The sequence below is a fragment of the Bos taurus genome, chromosome 8 (assembly GCF_002263795.3).
Source record: "Bos taurus isolate L1 Dominette 01449 registration number 42190680 breed Hereford chromosome 8, ARS-UCD2.0, whole genome shotgun sequence".
NCBI classification, from domain to species: domain Eukaryota; kingdom Metazoa; phylum Chordata; class Mammalia; order Artiodactyla; family Bovidae; genus Bos; species Bos taurus.
Genome location: NC_037335.1, coordinates 41,165,681 through 41,188,871, shown reverse-complemented (window position 1 = coordinate 41,188,871; position 23,191 = coordinate 41,165,681). Strand labels below are relative to the sequence as shown.

Below are 23,191 nucleotides of genomic sequence, written 5' to 3'. Positions count from 1 at the left end.
TTTATGTATTTGTTTCAGTATATACTTAGTTTAATAAAACAGCCATGTTGATTTTAAATTTGGATAAAAAGAGAAATGAGTTCATCTTATGTCCCCTAAATATGACAGTGACTCTATTTAGCTGCACTTAACACAATATGATGTTGGTATTTAAGTAAAATCAAGTAAGATGTACAAATAGATACAGGGAAATAAACACTATGACAGATGCAGAATACTGTGTCAACTTTCCTTCTCACAGTCTGAACAAAACGCTTAAGTATGCTTTCCAGTAGTAAGTTGATTTTACAAATCAATCATATAATAATAGCTATTAATAGCTAATATTTATTATTTACTATGCAACAGGTATGATCTTATGTGCTTTTCAGGTATTAACTCACTTAACCTTCATTACAACTTTATGAGATAGATACTGTTATTTCTATTTGCAAAGACAAGGCAAATACTCAGAAGTCTAGATAAACAGCTTTATCCAAAGCACACAGCTGGTAAAAAACTGGATTTGGAATACACAATTAGCCATTCTCTCAAACATTTAATCACATTAAAAGAATTTAACTTTTAAATATGTCAATGATATTTATGAATGACTATTGCGGAATAGTCACAAAAGGTGGTACAGGTAACATACAAACTTTCTATTGCTATTTAAGAGTTTCTTATATTTTAGCTAAAAGATGATGCTTTTAAAGTGCTGCACTCAATGTGCCAGCAAATTTGGAAAAATCAGCAGTGGCCACAGGACTGGAAAAGGTCAGTTTGCATTCCAATCCCAAAGAAAGGTAATGCCAAAGAATGTTCAAACTACTGCACAATTGCACTCATCTCACATGCTAGCAAAGTAATGCTCAAAATTCTCCAAGTGAGACTTCAATAGTACATAAACCAAGAACTTCCAGATGTTCAAGCTGGATTTAGAAAAGGCAGAGAAACCAGAGATCAAATTGCCAACATCTGCTGGATCATAGAAAAAGCAAGAGAGCTCCAGAAAAACATCAACTCTACTTCACTGACTACCCTAAAGCCTTTCACTGTGTGGATCACAACAAACTGTGGAAAATTCTTCAAGAGATGGGAATACCATACCACCTTACCTGCCTCCTGAGAAATCTGTATGCAGATCAAGAAGCAACAGTTAGAACCAGATATGGAAAAATGGACTGCTACACAATTGGGAAAGGAGTATATCAAGGCTGTATATTGTCACCCTGCTTATTTAACTTATGTGCAGAGTACATCATGAGAAATGCTGAGCTGGAAGAAGCACAAGCTGGAATCAAGATTTCTGAGAGAAATATCAATAACCTCAGAGCTACTGATGACACCACCCTAATGGCAGAAAGTGAAGAGGAACTAAAGAGCCTCTTGATGAAGGTGAAAGAGAAGAGTGAAAAGGCTGGGTTACAACTCAGCATTCAAAATACTAAGATCATGGCATCTGGTCCCATCACTTCATGGGAAACAAATGGGGAAACAATGGAAACTGTGATAGACTACTTTCTTGGGCTCCAAAATCACTACAGATGGTGACTGCAGCCATGAAATTAAAAGATGCTTGCTCCTTGAAGGAAAAGCTATGACAAACCTAGAGAGCATATTAAAAAGCAGACACATTACCTTGCCAACAAAGATCCATACAGTCAAAGCTATGGCTTTTCCAGTAGTCACATACGGATGTGACAGCTGGCCCATAAAGAAGGCTGGGTGTTGACAAATTCATGCTTTTGAACTGTGGTGTTGGAGAAGACTCTGGAGAGTCCCTTGGACTGCAAGAAGATCAAACCAGTCAATCCTAAATGAAATCAACCCTGAATATTATTGGAAGGACTGATGCTGAAGCTCCAATACTTTGGCCACCTGATGCAAAGAGCCGACTCATTAGAAAAGACCCTGATGCTAGGAAAGATTGAAGGCAGGAGGAGAAGGGGACGACAGAGGACAAGATGGTTGGATGGCATCACTGACATCACTGACTCAATGGACATGAGTTTGAGCAAGCTCCAGGAGATGGTGAAGGACAGGGAAGCCTGGCATGCTGCAGTCCAAGGGGTCACAAAGAGTCAGACATGACTGAGCCAGTGAACTACAACTACACTTTGCTAACTGTTTATCAGCACCCGACTCCTCTCCTATCTTACTCAGAATGGGATCTGCAGAAGATGTACTTGCACTGGTAAAGAAAGAGAGATGGAAAAGGTCAGACTATTTTGGAGGATATTTACCATTGCACACTAAGACTCTGGAAGTTCTATGATGGTAGAAGTTGCAGTTCTATTATAAGAGCATCATTCCAAGGGGTTTAAATCACGCCATCTTCTGGGCATGATTCCTTTATATAATTAGTCCTCAGTGAACAATAGCAATACAAATAAATGCATCACAGATATATATAAAAGCTCTATAGCCCTCAAGTCAGCATAAAAATACGGCAGCAAAGAGCTTTGATTTTCATACTTCCCCCTAGCTGGAGATGATTCATTAGCTAAAAAAATGAGCAAAGGACAGGAGAAGAGTGAAAGTCACTAAAGAGTATGTCTAATCCATAAACTATGTTCATTACTCAATCAAGACCCATGGGACTGAGAAGAAAGCTTGTGTAAGCACACACAGGGGTAAAGATTGGTAATTTCCAGGGGGGAAAAGGGCACAATTATATTTGTAGATGAAGTGTCACAAATTGTTGCTGAATTTGTCTCCGGCACTTAAATACTTGCAATGTGGAAGAGAGGAGACTTTTCAACACTGGACTGGGTAACAGAGGCAGACCGCAATGTTCTCAGACATTGCTCTTCAAGAGTAAGAAGATAAGTACTAACTCAGTTGCTGGAGGCCTTTCTGGAGCCAGAGCCAGAGTCAGGCAGAATTTAATTCCTTAATATCTTTTCAGTTTTAAATGCTCTAAGCTCCTGGATAAATTCTGAAGACATTTTGTTTAAAAAAAGAAGTGCCAACAACAAAAACAAACAGTTCTTTCTTAGGAACTAGAAATAATGATTCTAATTCTGATACCTAAGATCAGCTGTCTTTCATACTGCTATAATGAATACATAAGAGTTACTGCTTGCACACTATTTCCCCCAGAAATCCCCAAGACATATGTTTGAGAAAATTACTCACTTTTTGGCATATCAGATTGAAAGCAACTAACTATTTCCGACTGTACACTCCTGAAACAACTAAATTCCCAAGCAATTTTGTGCATGTTTGAACCATGCCTATTTGTTTGTTTGTTCTTTATTGATTGCCACAGACTGTTATGAAAACACTATGTCATATTATTCTATAGCAGAAGAGAAATCTTTCCATTGTTCTGCATATGTATCCAGTAATGAATGTAAACACACAGATATGCCCATACTTGCTGACAGAAGGTTCTTTATAGCTGAAGGTATTATCAGGTTCTGTGTAAATGTCAGGACTCTGATCCACTGAATTCAGTAAATTAGTGCTGTTGCATCCCATCATGCCTCAGCATATACCTTGGCTAAGCATGACCCTGATTATTTACTCCTTGCTTATTCACTACAATAATTATGTCCATTTATTTTAGTTATAACCAATTTTTCTGTTTTATCTTCAGGTGTCTTATCCATAAGTCCAGATATATAATATCTCTAAATTATGCATTTTGTGTTTTACCTAGGTTTTGAATATCCTCTCACCAATAAGCTAGTCAACTACAAAATAAAGCAATGGTATGAAAAATTGCAAATTAAGGTTATAAAATACCTTACAAATTTCATACCATAAAATTCAATACGAAGGTAAAATGTAGTAGTGATGATCATTATAATATCTTACATTGGTACAATGTTTTTATTGCTTTCAGGTTACTCTGTACATATTCTTTTAATAAATATTTATGGCACCTGGGAAAAAAGGAACATGACCTCTACTCATATAAAGGTTACATAAGAAGTAGGTGGTCCAAAATAAAAAAGGAAATAAGATCATTAGATAGTTTGCTAAACCTATAGAAGAGAAAAATAGCATAGTAAAGTATAATAAGTGGAAGGGCACATATTAGATCAAGTAATCAAGTGCTGTTACTTTCCAAGAAGAGATATTTAGGTTGAAACTAGAGGATGAAAAGAAGTTAGTTTTATGAAAAACAGGAAGAAAGATATATCAAGAAGATAATGTAGCATGTACAAAAGCCATGACACAGGGAAGATCCCGGTATTTAGGAATAAACTAGAAGTCTAGAGTGGTTGTTTAAAATGAATGAGGACACTAGAAAAAAAATGAGGTTTAAAAAGTAGGTGAAAACTAAACATGTAAGTAAACAAATTTTTTCGTGGGTCATGATCCACAATTTAATGGGTCACACTAGCATTAAAAAAGAAAGAGACTAAACAACATTAGAACATATTATACCTAGGAGGATAAGAATTATTTTGAGAAGCTTTTTTCCTGTCATATGCATATACAGCATGTGTGTGTGCCTATGTATATTTAGCTGAGTAAAAAATTGCACATCTAGTTTTCTCACTGGAGATGGTTTTTTAAAAAGCTTGAAAGACATCATGATGGACCGCGGAATGAAGTCTGGATGTTATTTTAAGCTGGGATAGGAATTCAAGGAGGTAAGGGAATGTTCCAGGCAGAGAAACAACCTAAAGAAAGGCCTGAGGTCAGAGAGGTAACAGGAGACCATGAGAAAAGGGAGTGGCAATCAGAGCACACTGCTATAGTCAAAACATATGATTCTGAAACATGTTCATTAGATATAATAATAGGAGGTGATCTTATTGCAAGGTGTTTCCATATAGTGATAGCAGTATATGTCTGATTGGACAGACTGAAGAAATAACTAAAGGCAGTCAGAATGAATAAGTTTTAAATATTTTCAAAAAGTTTGGGAGCTAGGAGAATATGAGAATGGGGAGAAGTGTTGTTAAGGACAGAGGTACATGATTTCATGGAATCTTCATTAAATCAGTCACACAGGTTGCACAGTTCTGATTGGAATCCAGTGGCAGCAGTGGCCAGCAGCGTTTGAGAGGGTTGTGGTCGTGTGGTGTTCTGACTGGACAACTCCTGGCATGCAGTTTTTCCTTTGGTCTAGCTACTGTTTAACAATGCTTGTACCTATTTTTTTTTCAGCTTGTTTCTTCAGACTTCCTGAAAATTCTGAGTCACAAATATCTTTCAATAAATTTTTTGTTTTGCTTAAATAAGCCAGACTTGGTTTCTGCTGCTTGAAACCAAGAACTCTGCCTTAAATAGTTTTATGTTGTGAAGTTTTTGTGAAAGTCACCAAAGCCCTACATGGAAGTAGCTACAATATTTGGAATCAACAAATTGCACTCATGTGGTACATAATCTCTGGTTGGCTAGCATGAAACAATATTTTTGAATTTTGAAACAGATTATTCTTGAATGCTCCAAGTCATACTGAAGGCAGAAGACAGCATAAAGAAAGCAGCCTCTTCATCTCAATCATAGAAACACCATACAACCATTTCTTCTAAGCAGAGAACATTTAAATGATAATAAGAATGCATAATTTTACCTGAAAATCCTGAGACTATTTCACTGAAAGAGAAAATATGAACTTGAAGAGTATCCTTTTTAAGGTTCTTTATTAATCAAGAAGCAACAATTAGAACTGGAAATGGGACAACTGACTGGTTCAAAATTGGGAAAGGAATATGACGAGCCTGTATAGTGTCACCTTGCTTATTTAACTTATATGCACAGTACATCATGTGAAATGCTGGGCTGGATGAAGCTCAAGCTAGAATCAAGATTTCTGAGAGAAATAACAATAACCTCAGATATGGAGATCATACCACCCTAATGGCAGAAGGTGAAGAGGAACTAAAGAGCCTCTTGATGAAGGTGAAAGAGAAGAGTGAAAAAGCTGGCTTAAAATTCAACATTCAAAAAACAAAGATCATGGCATCCAGGCCAACTACTTCATAGCAAAAAGATGGGGAAAATGTGTAAACAGTGACAGGTTTTATTTTCTTGGGCTCCAAAATCACTGTGGATGGTGACTGCAGCCATGGAATTAATAGGCACTTGTTACTTGGAAGGAAAGCTATGACAAACCTAGACAGTGTATTAAAAAGCAAACACATCACTTTGCCAACAAAGGTCCATATAGTCAAAGCTATGGTTTCTCCAGTAGTCATGTACATATGTGAGAGTTGGACCATAAAGAAGGCTGAGCATGAAGAATTGATGCTTTTGTATTGTGGTGCTAGAGAAGAATTTTGAGAATTCCTTGGATAGCAAAGAAATCAAACCTGTCAATTCTAAAGGAAATCAACCCTGAATATTCATTGGAGGGACTGATGCTGAAGCTCCAATACTTTGGCCACCTGATGCAAAGAGCCAGCTCCTTGGAAAAAACGCTGATTCTGGGGAAGAATGAGGGCAAAAGGAGAAGGGGGCCGAGGAAGAGATGGTTAGACAGCATCAGCGACTCAAACTCTGAGAGATAGTGGAAGATAGGGGAGCCTGGTGTGCTGCAGTCTATGGGGTCACAAAGAGTAAGACATCACAGCGACTAAACAACAATTAATCGATTAAAAAGTATATGGAAAGGATAACTGGATGGCTTCAGAAAATACCCTAACTATATTATTTTCTTTTTGAATACATAAGCCAGAAAGAAAAATACCAATACAGTATACTAACACATATATATGGAATTTAGAAAGATGGTAACAATAACTCTGTATACAAGACAGCAAAAGAGACACTGATGTATAGAACAGTCTTTTGGACTCTGTGGGAAAGGGAGAGGGTGGGATGATTTGGGAGAATGGCATTGAAACATGTATAATATCATATATGAAATGAGTCACCAGTCCAGGTTCGATGCATGATACTGGATGCTTGGGCTGGTGCACTGGGACCACCCAGAGGGATGGCACGGGGAGGGAGGAGGGTTCAGGATGGGGAACACGTGTATACCTGTGGCAGATTCATGCTGATATATGACAAAACCAATACAACATTGTGAAGTTAAAAAATAAAATAAAATATTAAAAAAAAGTATATGGAAAGGATAACTGGATGGCTTCAGAAAATACCCTAACTATATTATTTTCTTTTTGAATAAATCTACTAATTGTCAATATATCATTAATGTACCACCTCCTAAAGTATACAATGCCATGTTATTAGATATGATTCAGATAGGAGTTCTGTGATCAGTTTTTAAAACACCGCATTTCTTTCCTAGGGGATTTCTCAGAATCTTTAAAAAACGAACAGAAATTTAGAGTCCTCAAGAGAAGTTCATGTAGTGTTTTTCTGCTTGCGTCATCACAGAACTTTTTTAGAGAACTAACATTTTATGAAACACATCTGATAAATTACCTATTGTGTTTGATAAATCTATAATTTAAAGATTATGAGAATGCTTCCTATCGGTCAAGTCTTATTGCAATAGAAATCCACACAATGAAAATCTTAACATTTTAAAACACTGATCATCTCTAACCAGGGGATAATCTTCAAAGAGTGGTTGATATGAGAAAATTAAAAGTGTTTTCAAAAGATATTTCTTAATTTGGACAAGATATAGTATGATGTCTTTATTTCCACTTTGACTAACATGATGGAGTAAGTGGGGGAAGTGAGATTCAAAAAACAGAGATGGGAAAGAAAAAAATTCATCATTTAAAAAAACTGATTTCTCAGTTACATCAAGAAATTTCAACTGAATGGGACTCTATCTACATGGTATGCAATGTTTCCCAGCTAGTTTCATTACAGTAGACTAAATTATTAGATACCATAAATTGTAAGAATCTATAGCAATGGACAAGACTATGAACCAGCCCAGTAAAAAATATTCTTGGGAAAACTATTGCCAGGAAATACATAAATGTGTGTTCCTACAGAAGTAATGATAAATAGGAACAAGAGTGAATTAGATTACCTTCTCCCTTGAGTAAAAAGCTATTCTACTCCACACTCAGTACAGAAAAGCAGTTTCAACTGAAATGTTCACTCACTGCCTCCCATTAATTAATCCTGTTATGCTACCAGTAATTGTCCATAGTCACAGAGAAAAAAAGTAAACACGTTAGTATCACCAAATTATAAGGATTACACATTTTTATAAGCGATGACACATATCTGTGAGGGCTACCATCACCTCTTGAGTCAAACCCTGTGCATTATGGCTACTTGGCAAGGCTGCTGGTGACAGGAGCAACGGCGAACCAGGATTTACTAACCATGCACAGGCTGCAGGGCCATGTACTGGATGCATGAAAGTTCATGATAAAGATCAGCATCCCGATCTTCTGGGAGAACAACTAGCAAAAAGCATTTGTTATCACACAGAAGTGGGACTCTCAATATGATCTGAGTCAGAGATCAAACACTAGCTGGCTATTAATTCACTGTGGTGAAAATGAATATGGACTACTCTTCTAACACACATGGAAGTGCATCAAATATAAAGAGTAGAAAGACTCTAAAATGAACTTTAGAGACAAAAACTGTACATAGTTAAATGTCAGCACTGCAAAATTACAGAAAGATTGAAATAGCTTAAGCTGAAAAATTTTCTTGTTATATTTTAAAAATATGTTCATAGTCCTCTAGCTACTAAAATGTTGAGTGTAATTCATGGCAACACAATGTTTCTTTAGTAAAAATGAAAATGATGCTATAGAATCTTTAGTCAGAAGCACCAAAACTGAAATTGTAATGAAAGGTTTTAAGGATGCATCTTCTTTATCCTGACCAAGGGTGCACGTTTGTGACATAATTAGCTGGAGTTGAGGATATAATCTGGGCGCACACAGACTGGATCAAAGCTAATTGGACTTTGTGGCAAATGAACTCGTGACCTAGACCTCATTAGTCATGATCTAACTAACTGAGTTTGAGGGCCACAGAAAATATATGTTGGCACAAGATATTTACTTTGAATTATTTCCGCACTTAATGGGCCCTATAATTTTAAAGAGTCAACTTTTAGAGATGTTGTTTTTCTAAGGTTTTGTGAATGAATGAATCACTATCTCATATTTACGCATATAGAAGACCCTAGTATCAGTGATGAGATAGCTTTAAAAGGTGCAAGGCAATATGCAGAATTCAGAAAAAAATAACTAGAGAGCAAAACTGTATGGTAATAACTAATGTTTAGTGAGTGTTTTCATTCAATTTCTCAGAAGCTATACAAAACACTTGGGATAAACTATCTCCATATTCCATAAACGAAGAGAGTGAAGCAGGCTGTGTTATCTTTTACAAAATCACACACTAGCAATCACCCTATTCTACATTGGGCCAATGATAAATGACTGATAGATACCACAGAGTTAATTCTCTCAACACCCATTCTAACTATCCTTTTCCTTTGCTGTCATCTACCATATAGACACAAAAGCTACCAAGCTGCATTCCTAGATTCCTCTGCAGCTAATTACTTTGTTACAGAGTTATGGCCAATGAGATATAAACAAAAATGGAGCTAGGGGTTTCTGGGAAAGCCTGTGTGTGTGTACACACATATTTATATGTACGTATGTACATACACATATATAATGTATCTTCTTTTTCCACCTTCTGTCTTCTTGTTGTCTGGAATACAGCTATGATGGCTGCTACCAAAGCAGATTTACTACCATACCAGCAAATCTTTGCCCTGATATCCCTGAGCTGCTAATGTCAGCAACAGACTGAGAGGAAGTACGGTTGTGGATGTTTCTAAATGCTCATTTCCTGTCATCTTTCGGTAGCTTAGCACTAAGCTGGCTCAGGTGGTCTGAGTTAATCCTAATGGAAGAACAGGCTAGGGGACCTGAACTTTAGAGGCACCCACTCCTCCCTAGACAAGAAAGCCATGTTTTTTCTACTAAATAACCAGTTAATGTTCACTACCCCTGCCCCCTAGAAATATGGAGCACTCTGTGAGGCCAGAGATCTACTGGAGCAATTTCCACGGTATTGTCCAGTCTTACTAGAGGTATCTGCTGTATGCCACCTTGTAAGATCTCTTCAATAAGGCTTATTTTATATTTGCACACATAGTGCTATTACTTGTACAATATGCTAACTCTGGATTTTTTTTGACAAAAATAAAAGCCCTAATTTGTTTAAATCTCTGTCATATTTTTTTGGTTTCTTAGCTAATTGGTTGCAGTAATAAACATAAGGTAAAACGTTATGGAATAGAGAGTGATAACGTAGCCCTCCAGTGGGGTCTGCTAAGGCATTACCTAGGATGTCTTTGAATTAGGAGAACAAACTAGGTAGAAAATAGTACTTCCTTAAACAAAGGTTGGAGAAGGCAATGGCACCCCACTCCAGTACTTTTGCGTGGAAAATCCCGTGGACGGAGGAGCCTGGTAGGCTGCAGTTCATGGGGTTGCTAGAGTCAGACACGACTGAGCGACTTCACTTTCACTTTTCACTTTCATGCACTGGAGAAGGAAATGGCAACCCACTCCAGTTCTTGCCTGGAGAATCCCAAGGACAGGAAGCCTGGTTGGCTGCCATCTATGGGGTCGCACGGAGTCGTACACAACTGAAGCGATGCAGCAGCAGCAAACAAAGGTAGAAAATATAATGATTTTACTCTGAGGTTCTGGAAGGAAATATACTACAGACAAGGATGCAGCAACAATACAACTGAGTGACCTCCAGCAGTGTCTAGAAACCCATTTATATTCCCTGATACCATAAAGGACCAAGTGGCAGGCATCCTCATTTTTTTTTTTTTTTTGGTCTAAATGCCAATAAGAGTTTAGATTTATGGTAGAAATTCCAAAAACAGGCTCCAGAATGTCCTGGCCTTATACAACAAAGAGGTAAAGAATATTCACAGTGTGTCTAATATATATAAAGTGTTATAGATTCACTAGAGTAACAGAAATGTGCTGATCCTTCATTATGTGCCCTTCACCTAAACTGATGTAAATAAAATAACAAAATGACAACAATTCCCATTCAGGAAGAGTTCTTCTTAGTATGATAAATATATATAAGGATTTGTTGCACCATGGTGGAACTAAGAGTCTGGGTGAAAGTGAAAGTGAAGTCGCTCAGTCGTGTCCGACTCTTTGCGACCCCATGGACACCAGGCTCCTCCGTCCATGGGGTTTTTTAGGCAAGAGTACTGGAGTGGGGTGCAATTTCCTTCTCCAGGGAATCTTCCTGACCCAGGGATTGAACCCAGGTCTGCTGCATTGTAGACAGATGCTTTACCATCTGAGCGACCAGGGAAGTCCCTGGTGTACATTGAGTCTGGGTACATTGCTATTTTTACTGTACAGGAGACAAATAAGTTACCTGCAGAGGAGAGCCAGGGTTCACAACACAAAGGAGGATGTGACATGTCAGTCTACAAAGATATTGCTATACTGGGTGCAGTGGTTTGGGAACGGAAGAGAGAAGTAGAGAATGATATTCCAGCAGAGGAAACAAACCACGTGTCCAATAATACAGAGGCATGAAAGGGGAAACAAGTACAAAGTTGGTTGTTCCCAGAACAGATGGAAGATGAAGCCAGGGAGATAAGAAGGGGGGGGGGTAAAACCAAGACAGAGAGACACATTTTACTTTATAGCTAATATAGGTTCTAAAGGCGGTGGTGATGTATGCAGATTCAGTGACCAAAAGCAATAAGAAAAAAGAGACGATGAGTCAAGATCAGTGAAGAACTTTCAGTTTTGTATCATCCATTATAAACCAGGTCCTGTGCGAGCTGCTTTACATACTCTGCCTTAAATCCTCACAATAATCCAGTAAGAGTAAGTTTATTATCCTCCCACTTTCCAGGAAAGAACAATAAAAGCACAGAATAGTTGAGTACCTTGACCATGATTATAAAACTAATAGTTAAACCAGGATTTTAAGATGTTTAGCTATAATAAGAATAAATGCACTTTCTAGGTACTACACACACTTCTGCTGTTAGATTTAGTGCAGTGAAATAACAACAAAAAACACACAAAAATCCTGCCCCTCATGGAGCTTACAGGTTGGTGTCATGGGGGTCTATAAAATCACCCAAGGAAACAGGAGGTGCAGTAAGAATTAAGAAAGCAGAGATTCTCAACCTAAGGCACAGCAGCCTGGGGCAGAAGAGTCAATAAGAGAATCTGAGTTCATTTCACACCGGGAGATCTAACAGATTGCAAACAAAAACCTGTGGTAAATGAAAACAAACGTGGTGACTTATAACAGTTCTTAGTCCCTTTATTTATAATAACATCCTGAATCTCAAAGTGGCTGAAAAACTCTAATGAAAAAAATATACAAACTGACATTATTGTTGATGCAAAGGAGATGGAGTGAGAGTTGGGGAGGAAGGGGAAGTTCAGACAGGAAAATAAGATTTATTGAGTATCTGGCACTTTTACATAGAGTAGTTAAGTACCTCATTTAATAAATCCAAAAAAAAAATAACCTCCTCCTAATCTACTAATACAGTAGATTTATATTACTTTATAGAAGACACACAAAAATTCACCTTATTGATAAAAACAAAAAGCATGGATTTTAGAAGGTTATATTATGATACAGAAATCACCAACAAGGGGATATGTTTTTCTCAACCTAGAGAAAACCATTCATGGGTACAACAATTTAAAATTTTAAAATATTTTACTGGGGTAGAAATGTCAAAATACTTTTAAAATATTCTACTGAGGAAAATGAACACATTTTTAACAAACATAAACAAGGCTCAAAACACCAGTTTAAGTTCAATAATCGTACTCTGGTTAAAAAAAAAAAAAGTACTGTGAAAGCAAGGAAATAACTTGGGATGGGCAGAAGGTGTCAGGAAGTGCATTCCTTTTCTCCGAGAGGGGAATGAGGACGACTCCCCCATATGAACTTACATTGCTCCATTGGTATAGACAGTGTCACTCCCCTCCACGTACTGCACCTGAGCTGGGTAGACATGCTGCACCTGCTGCACGGTCTGCACCTGCTGCACCTGGAAAGCAAACAGGAGGACCCAATGAGAGGTGCCTGCGACAGAGTGCAGGCGCAGTGCCAGGGCTACTGCGAAGGGTTTTCTAGGGTACCGATAAACCCAAGAATGCTTTATAATGAAAACTGTTAGGTTCATGCCAATTTCAGCCTAAGTACGTGCTGGGTCCAAAGGGCCAAATCAAACGTAGCATTTATGCTGAATAAATTCTGTAATGTTCTTGCAAGTATGTATGTATATACACACTTCAAGTGTTTAGAGTGAAAATTCTGAAAGCTCCACACTTATTTTGATGGTTGATGAAATTCTCTTCAACCTGGCTTGTGAATGCTACATTTATTTTTTAGTTAAAAAATTCACAGTGGAAAAGTTCAAATACTTATACGTAGAAAAAAAATACTATAATAAACCCCATGTACTCATCATCCAACATAAACAACTGTCACCAGATCTTCCTCTTCAGCCTCTCACATGATTATTTAAAAACAAGTGTAGAACTTACAGCATTTCATTGGTAATATTTCATTTTTTCTTAAGAGAAAAGAACTACTGTTAACATGAATACAATACTAACATCATAAATAAAACATTAACAGTTCCTTAATATCATATAAAACCCTGATTGTTCAAATGTCTCTGATCATTCCAATGTTTTCTTAAAAGTTGGCTTGCTCAAACCAGATCCAAACAAGGTCTACCCGTTACATTTGGTTGATATTTCCCTTCTTTCTCTTTTAGTCTCTAACAGTTTCCCATCCTTTTTATATTTGACTGTTAGTTATTTGTGACTGAAAAAACTAGATCAGTTATCTACTAGAATTTCTAGAATGCTAAATTTGCCTAATAGCATCCCTGAGATGTCACTTAATAAATTCCTCTATCTTCTATATTTCCTACAAGTGAATAGTTAGATCAGGAACCCTGATCAGATTCAATTTTGAAAAAGCTGTGTACTATTGAATCATATAAGTTGCCATTGAACAGCTGGTTGTCTCTCATTCTGCAGTATTATTTGATCAAGAGCTTCAGGTGTTGTCAGCTGGTTTCACTGGTTACAATGTTTCCTATCCATGTTTACTTGAGGATATCACTAGTCACTAATCATCATTTTCTGTAGCAATTACTTTAATTAATAAAAGGCTTCAAACTTGTGGTAATCTGATTCTGCTATTCTCTCTTCATTTATGAATAGAATTCTATAAAAGAATTCTTATTAGTATTTGATTACTCTGAATTAAAGTTTGTATAGGAAGAATAGGATAAATGTATGATTTCACTATTTATCACTACTCAGAATAATGATTTTATTCCCTTAGCTCCCTCCCCAAGGTGGCCAGTGTTGTTTTCAGTTTGATCTTGCTTGTATCCCTTAAGATTTTTAGCTTTTGAACATATTATATATATATTTAACACAGCAATCGTTTTTTCCCCTACAATTGTCCCACCTTTGACTACTGGTAGTGCCTTCATTGGGGCTTCCCTGGTGGCTCCGGCAGTAAAGAATCCACAATGCAGGAGACCTGGGTTTGATCCCTGGGTTGGGAAGATCCCCTAGAGGAGGGCATAGCAAACCACTCCAGTATTCTTGCCTGGAGAATCCCCATGGACAGAGAAGCTTCCGGGCTGCAGTCCATGGGGTCGCAAAGATTTGGATGACTGAGCGACTAAGCACAGCACACACAGCAGTGCCTTCATGACCACAGTAATCTTTCTTAATTCTCAGATCTATCCTAGATCTGAAATCAACCATTTTTTTAAAAACCCTGGGTCTTCTGTTTTAGTTGTAATATAAATATGTAAAAACTGCTTGAGAAAGAACTTTACCAACAGGCAAACTGTTTGACACCTTTGTGATTTCTTCTACAGAAATATTCATCATATAAAGAGTTTCTGTACAATATTATTTTTTAAAATACAGCTTATAAGAACAATAAGAAGGAAAAGCCTTAATGACTACAAAAGTGGAGTAATTAAATATAGAAGAGCATTCTATAGAATATATGGTTGATAATAAAAGAATGTGAAGTTGCTCAGTCGTGTTCGACTCTTTGCAACCCCATGTACTGCAGCCTCCCAGGCTCCTCCATCCATGGGATTTTCCAGGCAAGAGTACTGGAGTGGGTTGCCATTTCCTTCTCCAGGGGATCTTCCCGACTCAGGGATTGAACCCGGGTCTCCCGCATTGCAGGCAGATGCTTTACCCTCTAAGCCATCAGGGAAGCCCAATAAAAGAATAAATTAAGATTAATATATACTATATTAGTAGGATCTCTAAGACATATTCTAAGTGAAAATGTTGCTGAAAAATACTTAACAGTGTGTGCTCAGTCCCTCAGTTGTGTCCAACTCTTTGCAACCCCATGAACTGTAGCCCACCAGGCTCCTCTCTCCATGGGATTTTCCAGGCAAGAACACTGGAGTGACTTGTCATTTCCTTCTCCAGAGACTTACAATGTAACTTGATTTACGTATATATCTGCATATATGGGCACATGTGCATACAAATATGCTTCAATATATAAAGGAAGATAGAAGAATGCACACTAAATTTCTAAAAATGGTTACTTTACTGAGCAACATTAAATGAGATGGGAGAGAAGAAATGACTAACATCCTTTATGAATTCACATCTGTATTTTATATATCTCAATATATGAAAGGACTTCCACTTCTGGCCACGATGGAGTAAATACTACTGGAAATGCCCCCCCCCCCCCGCGCCCCGCCCCCCCTCCGCCGACAAGTAGAAAAGTAGAGAAAATGTGTAAAACAGTATTTTCAGTCATTTAACAAAAAGGCATCATGTGATTCTGTTCCTTAACAGAAGGAAAACAAATACAGTGAACCCTATGATGATCTTGGAGACCAGGATGCAGAATATAGAGGAGGAATGGAGAAACAAAGCAGAGCATCGTGACCTCAATGAGGTGAGGAGATACTGAATTTGGGGAAGGCTGAGTCACCTGAAGTTTGAGGACAGTATCAGAAAGCAAGTTAGGTAGAGAAATAGATCCAGAAATGTTTGTAGAGATCCCCTTGATGCCAAATACTAAGCTGCACATGTGCAGGGACAGAGAAATATAAGTTCTGACCATCCATCGTGTCATGACCTTACTGAACAGCTAGGACACTCTGTAGAAACACCAGAGGGAAGAGCCATAGTATTGATAAAAGGACTAAACTACATCTAGAATAAAACTACTTTGCGTGCGTGCTAACTTGCTTCAGTCGTGTCCAACTCTTTGCAATCCTATCAACCATAGCCTACCCGGCTTCTGTGTCCATGGGATTCTCCAGGGAAGAATACTGGAGTGGGTCGCCATGCCCTCCTCCAGGGGATCTTCTCGATCTAGGGATCAAACCTGCATCTCCTATGTCTCAAAAACTACTTTAGGTCCATCCTAACAAATCTAAAAGAAAAGCCTTGATAATATCCACAAGTAACTGCCTATATGGAACTAAATTTAACACTTGGAAGATATCAAAAATCCAGACATATAAAACCATAAGAATCACAGTGTCCAGCATTCAAAAAAAAAAAATTATGACATATGAAGAAGCAGGAAAATGTGATCGCTAATGAGGAAGAAAATCAATCAATAGAAACAAATCTAGAAATGAAAGATAAGAAGTGGCAGAGAGATGTTAAAACAACTATTCTTAAATAGCCTTCAGATTTAAAGGAAAATGCAAATATGGTAAGAAAGAAAGAACATGTAATGAGCTGAGTCAAATTTGTGGAGTTGAAAAATACAATATCTGAAATGAAAAATTTGCTCAATGGAATAGAGAGATTACATAATGCAGAAGAAAAGACAAGTTAAGATGAAAACCCAGCAATAAAAACTATTTGGAGAACAGAAAAAAAGAAATAATGAAGAACAGAGAAAAGTGGAAAAATATCAAGTAGTCTAAACAATGTAACTATAGTCCCAGAAGAGGAAGAACAGAAAATATATTTGAAGGAAGAGTGGTATAAACTTACAATTTTATTAAAACTATAAACACAGATCTAAGAAGCTTAATATACAAGACAATGTATAGACAAATGAAAACCACAGTAAAGTGCATTATAATTAAAGTGCTAAAGGAGAAAAATTCCTAAGCAGATAGAAAACAGATACATTGTACACAAGGCAACAGGTATTAAAATGACTGAAAACTTCCCAGTCAAAAAATACAAGCCTAAGATAATCAAATAGCATGTATTTAATGCAGGGAGAGAAAAACTTCAATCAAGAATCCCATAACCAGTGAAATATTCTTCAAAAATAAAGAGAAAATCCTTTCTTAGACAAAAACTAAGATCATTCATTCTGCTCTAGCAGACCTCCAGTGAAGGGAACTGGAGGGAACAAAAGAGAGTTTTGGACTAAAGAAAAACAATTTCAGATGGAAAATGGGACTTACACAAGAAATGAGGAGCATTAGATGGTAAATTTGTAGGTAAGGTAATTTTGATTATTTTCTCATCTTTTAATTTCTATAAAAGATAACTGCCTGTGCAGAGTAAAAATAACAATATGCATATAACAGGGTTTATCACATATGCAGAAATAAAATGTAAGTATGACAAAAATAGCACAAAAGAAATTATACTCAGTTTAAATCTTGATTGTCATAATGGGTAAAAATGTAAACTCTAACTATATACTCTCCACCAGAACACACTTTAAATATACAAAGACAGGTTAAAAATAAAAGGATATAAAAAGACAGCCTTCAGCAAACACCAATCACAAGAAAGAGTGGCTATGTTAACATCAGTCAGAGTAAACTTCAAGACAACCAATACTACCAAAGGATGGAAATTTAATCAAAATATTATCAAGAATAAATAACACATCCTATATGTCTTTGCATCTAACAACAGTTTCAAAATAACATGAAGCAAAAACTGAAAGAATCGAATGTTAACTAGTTTCCTTTGTGGAGGCCAATATGGAATGGTTGCAAATTCAGTTAATTTGGAAATAGGAGAACTCATTTTAGGTCTTTATGCTGACACTTGCTGTTTATATATTGGGGGAGTCAATTCATTTTTTTAACTAATAATTTCTTTGTGTGTAAAGAAAAACTATATCTACTCTGTCAAAAAGAATTTTTGTGAGAATCCAAAGCTACTAAATACAAACACAAAGCATGTCATAAGGCATATATGATAATTATAATACATTTTGAATAATGAGAGACATTATTAAATACTTTGAAATAAGAATCTTGTCTTCTACTTCTGTGTAATTTTCATCTTTATATTCCACTTGGTTTCAGCCATAAATATGTACAATAAATGTTCATCAAGAATTCCTTCAAATCATGAAATTCTATAATTAAAGTAGAAATGAAACTCAAAGTGTCATGAGTCTTAGAAAAGAATTCTGAGTAGATGCTGGCTAACTCATCTAAGACATCAATACATAAATATGGCTCTTGATTACACTGAGACGTAACTGTACAGTGTAAAAATAGGGCATAATTCTTTGCATTATCTACTAAGTTAAAGAACTGATGAAGTAAATAGAAGACCTATTTACTTAATAGAAAATAGAAAAACACTAAAAATAATGAATTACAGCATATATTGGAGGTAACACAATTTTCCTTATTATCCAGACTAATCATTACAAACTAGGCTGAAGAGGCCTTGAAACAAATTAGTGATGAGAAATGGAATTGCCTACAGTTTGATAAGGTATTTTTTCAAGGTATAATGACAGTGAAGGAAGTAAAAGAGGAGTAAAAAGGCAGAAAAAGAAAGGAGAAAGGAAAAATAACTACCTTAGGTCTGTACGTCTCATTTCACCAATGAAAAATTAAGGTCCTTTTAATTTTTAGTTGAGGGTTATTTGACTGTCTTTCCTTTGTGGGGGAGGGGAAAGTGGAGCTCTATCATATAGTTAAAGGTCACTGGAGAGGTGCAGAAATGCTCCCTTCCTATCTCAAAATTATTCAGACCTAGGAAGAGAGACATATCTACAAAATACCTCTATCGAGACTTATAAATCCAGTCACAGGATGGAAATGCACATGCAGAGCATTTTGTATATTTTGATACATTTCCCAAAACCCAACACCTTTATACTATATATATTGCATAATAATTAAATAAAACTCTGTACCTAGCAAAGGAAATGCTCAGTGAATATTTGCACAGTTTATAATATCTTCTAAATGTGGATATATATTCATTTCTTAAAAAAACACCAAGAAATGCTCATGATTCCAAAGTGAACTGGTGTGATTATTTTTAATGCCCTTTAATGTGTCATTAAAGACCAAAGGTAAAATTTTAAAAGGAAGTTGCATGCTATTTTCTTTTTCCAAAAGTAATTAACTGTGATCTCAAATTTGTTCAAATATTATTTTATACCATCTTTTTGTTAAACATTAATTTCTGTTCAAATATTTACTAAATTGCTATCTTTTGTGAGTTCATTTTCTATTTTATTTGCCAATCGCAGTGCAGGAACTGTTCAGGTTAGCAATGCTGAAAGAAAGGAAAACGAGCATCCTGTAAGCATGTTATTACTATTCCCAGTAACAGTATTTTCCATCCATCTCTGTGAAATCTATAAAGTGTCACATTTTACCGCCTACCCTACCCAAGTCCTCAGGGGAAAGGCAGATAATTAAAAAAAACCCTACAGGAAATTAATTTTCTCTTAATTTTATTGTATTTCCAAGATAAATTCTCAGAAGTGTTTCCAAAGAGGATGAACAAATAATTTTCACCACTTGAATTTTAATAAACAACAAATTGGTAAAAATACTGAAAAGAGATGGAATTTCTACAATTAATTGTTTATTTAATAAAAATGACCTTGGGTTAATTTTTAAAAGGCTACATAATACATACCAGAATGGTGGTGGGAATGAAGTGAAACCATAACATTCTGTACAAGAAATTCATCCATTTTTTGTCAACTGAAGGGAAAAAAAATCCCCCAAATATAAATATATGTAACAATGTACATACATTTATACACTAGATGAATTAAGCAACTTAATACTCTTACTAATACACACTTAAATGGAAGCACCTCATGACTATTCAAATGTAGTGTGACAAATGACTTTCCTTATTTTACTGCATTTTTATAATTCTTACTGTTTACAAAAAGAAGTGAATACCAAAACAAACTACATACTACAGGAAAATGTGCTGGTTCAACAGAATCAATTAGTATATTTTGAGGACAAATTTATACAATATGTTGTTTTGGATGTGCTACAAGAAAAATAAAATGAATCACGCTTCAAAACAGTAATCCTTTTCAACAGTAAATGAAATCATTTATAATTGTCAAGCTTATTAGACAGTAAAGAATAATACTAGTCTCTGTAAAAATGTCTTTATCATGTCAAGATATTCATTGCCTTTCTTGTATAAAAGCACTCCTTACACATGTGGCTGGCACCAAACGTCTAACTTTAGTACTGAGAACTGTCAAAAACTGCATTAAGATGACTTTAATAAACCCACAAGAGATATGAAAGAGCTCTCAGAAGATTAAAAACAGGGGATATTAGAACAGCTAGGTTAGAGACTGCTATGTGACTGACCAAAAGTGGGGCAGAAAGAAAAAGATCAACACTGGAACAGGTATTAACAAAAGGGCAGAGGGGAAGTAAGACATACAGAGTAGCAGCAGAGAGTTAATTAGAAAAGCCACTTTGTGAGAAAACAGAAAGAACTAAATCAATAATTCTGGATGAGGAAAACTGTAGGGAATTGAAGGGAATGTGGAAACATAGTCAAAAAGTTCAATGACTACAGCATTAGGACTGTAATCAAAAAGATGCCTCAAAAAGATGCAACAACAACAATTTCTTTAGAAGCATGGCTATGGGAACAGAAATCAAAAACCTAAAACCATTGTTTTCAGTCTTGGTTAAAATTAAAAAGTAATCATATATTACAGAGGTGTTTAATCAATCTTGCCAAGAAAGAATCCCACAAATATTATGAATGTTCAAAGTTCATCTGCAGGTACCGGATGGTTATACATTTTGATCACAAGATCATGGTGAACAAAAAGCATGGTTAAGTGACAGGACAGGTTAAAAAATTACTACTTAAATATTCTCCTTATGTTTGCTAAGAACAAGCAGTTTCCCTAGATCTTTACTGTTAATTTCCAAAGTTCTTCCTGGGATATTCAATGATAACTATAAAATTCCTGTTTTATCTTCTAAGACTGGTAGCCCCCCACTTCAAAGAATGTGATGAACATGAACTGTTGGAAAATAGGATATTGTTTATTTAAATGACAGAGTTCATTTTATGCAGAAAATGGAATCTGTTCATTTACACTGTAAAATTTAAATAGGATACTCACTCTTCCTGTGTTAATTGAATCTCACTTTAAAACTATGTAGCACTTTTTTTTTCCTGAAACATTCAGATTTTTGGATATACTTTTCTTATAGCAGACTCTATGTAAATAAAAGATGCTTCTAGCACATTCAGATCCAACAAACATCACGAAGCCTGCTTTATCAACAGGACTAGAGGTAAACAAATGTATAGGAACTATTTACTAAAATTATATGATTGTTACAGGCAAATTAAACTTATTATGAAAATTATTATTATACTTGGACTTCAAATAGAGTCATATGAAAGCTAATAATACAGTGTTAAGGTCCTGGCTTACTTTCTTATACTTCTGACCACATGAAAATGAGAGAATCAATAGGGAGTGAATTATTTCAATAAATCACCCCAACTGCCTACCATCTATCTACCCCCAAAATACCTAGTTAGCTTCAAAGAATAGAAGTTATCTGGTAAAGGTGAAGCAAGTTCCCGAAGACGAGAGTAGAAGTGTTTCTGGGAGCAGGGATGTGGCTAAGAGAAGATTCAGCTTATAAGGATTTCTCAATAACAAATTTGATAGATATTTCATAAAATATATAAACCTACTTTTGTGATTCAAAAAGAACAAAGTAACAACTACTTCCTACAAGTGAGGAACATTTTCTGTCATGATTACAACACTAAACATTATTTTCCTTGGGGCCCAGCAGGACAGACCAATAAGATCCTACTAAACTAAGTAATAATTTCTAGGGGAAGAAATTTAGTAAATAACACTCTGGTGACCTGATGGGGCAAATGAGCTCAGTATACCAATCTCACTGCCATATTAGAAGACTTTGGAATGGGAGACTACTTCAGTCTTTCTAGTAAAAAGTCAATCTACTATAGAATCTATAGAAACTTAGAATATCAATAAATGTAAGCAGCACATCAGAAAATCTAACTGCACAAAATACATTTCACAACTCGAGACTCACCATTAGAATATGTATTTTGAATGTATTCTATGGTGAGACTGCATAGGTTCAAACTCATACGTGCACCGAGTGTCTATGGTAATAAAGTATATTTACAAGATAGGACAGATGTTGATTCCCTTTGGGAGGAGTACACGAAATTAACAGAATAAATTATTAAACTTAAGTGTTGGCAGACAAAGCACTGTAACATAAAAGAGCAGAATTCCTTAGTTATATATGATTGTTAAACTAGCACTGAAACTATTAATAGTGACATGCAATATTATTTCATTTGTTCCTCACAAATATTCTAAGATGAATTAAAGGTGATAGGCATTTTTGCCCACATTTTATAAATGCTGATATAAGTACAACATATAGTGACAACCGAAAGATATGGTCTGACAGGTAACAGTGATTTGATTATGAATCCAATCTTAGAATTCTTTCTAAAATACCAGTGTTTCTGCAAATATGGGATTAATAATACTAGTGATACAGGGTAAGATAGTAAATGACTATAAAACATATGCTAAGAATTTATTCCATTTTCAATGATCTTTGATGCATCCTGATATGTCAAGGAAAAGGCCTCATTATTTCGTTTCAGTTGCTCATCATGTCTGACTCTTTGCAACTTGATGGACTAAAGCATGCCAGGCATCCCTGTCCATCACCAACTTCCGGAGTTTACTCAAACTCATGTCCATTGAGTTCGTGATGCCATTCAACCATCTCATCCTCTGTCGTTCCCTTCTCCTGCCTCCTTCATCTTGCCCAGCATCAGGGTCATTTCATATAAGTCAGTTCTTCACATCAAGTGGCCAAAGCATTGGAGCTTCAGCTTCAACATCAGTCCTTGCAATGAATATTTAGGACTGATCTCCTTTAGAATGGACTGGTTGGATCTCCTTGCAGTCCAAGGGACTCTCAAGAGTCTTCTCCAACACCACAGTTCAAAAGCATCACTTCTTCAGTGCTCAG

General features: G+C 36.1%; 1 protein-coding gene across 6 annotated transcripts in view; it reads right to left on the bottom strand.

Moving 5' to 3' along the window:
* The window catches only part of RFX3 (regulatory factor X3), a 332,033-nt gene that overhangs the window by 111,761 nt on the left and 197,081 nt on the right, over positions 1-23,191 (bottom strand). For all 6 annotated transcript variants that reach the window (XM_059889441.1, XM_024996137.2, XM_002689615.6 and 3 more), the window contains one exon: positions 12,831-12,928. In XM_059889441.1, coding sequence (XP_059745424.1) covers positions 12,831-12,928 — 98 coding nt within the window. The remainder of the gene's footprint in view (positions 1-12,830; positions 12,929-23,191) is intronic.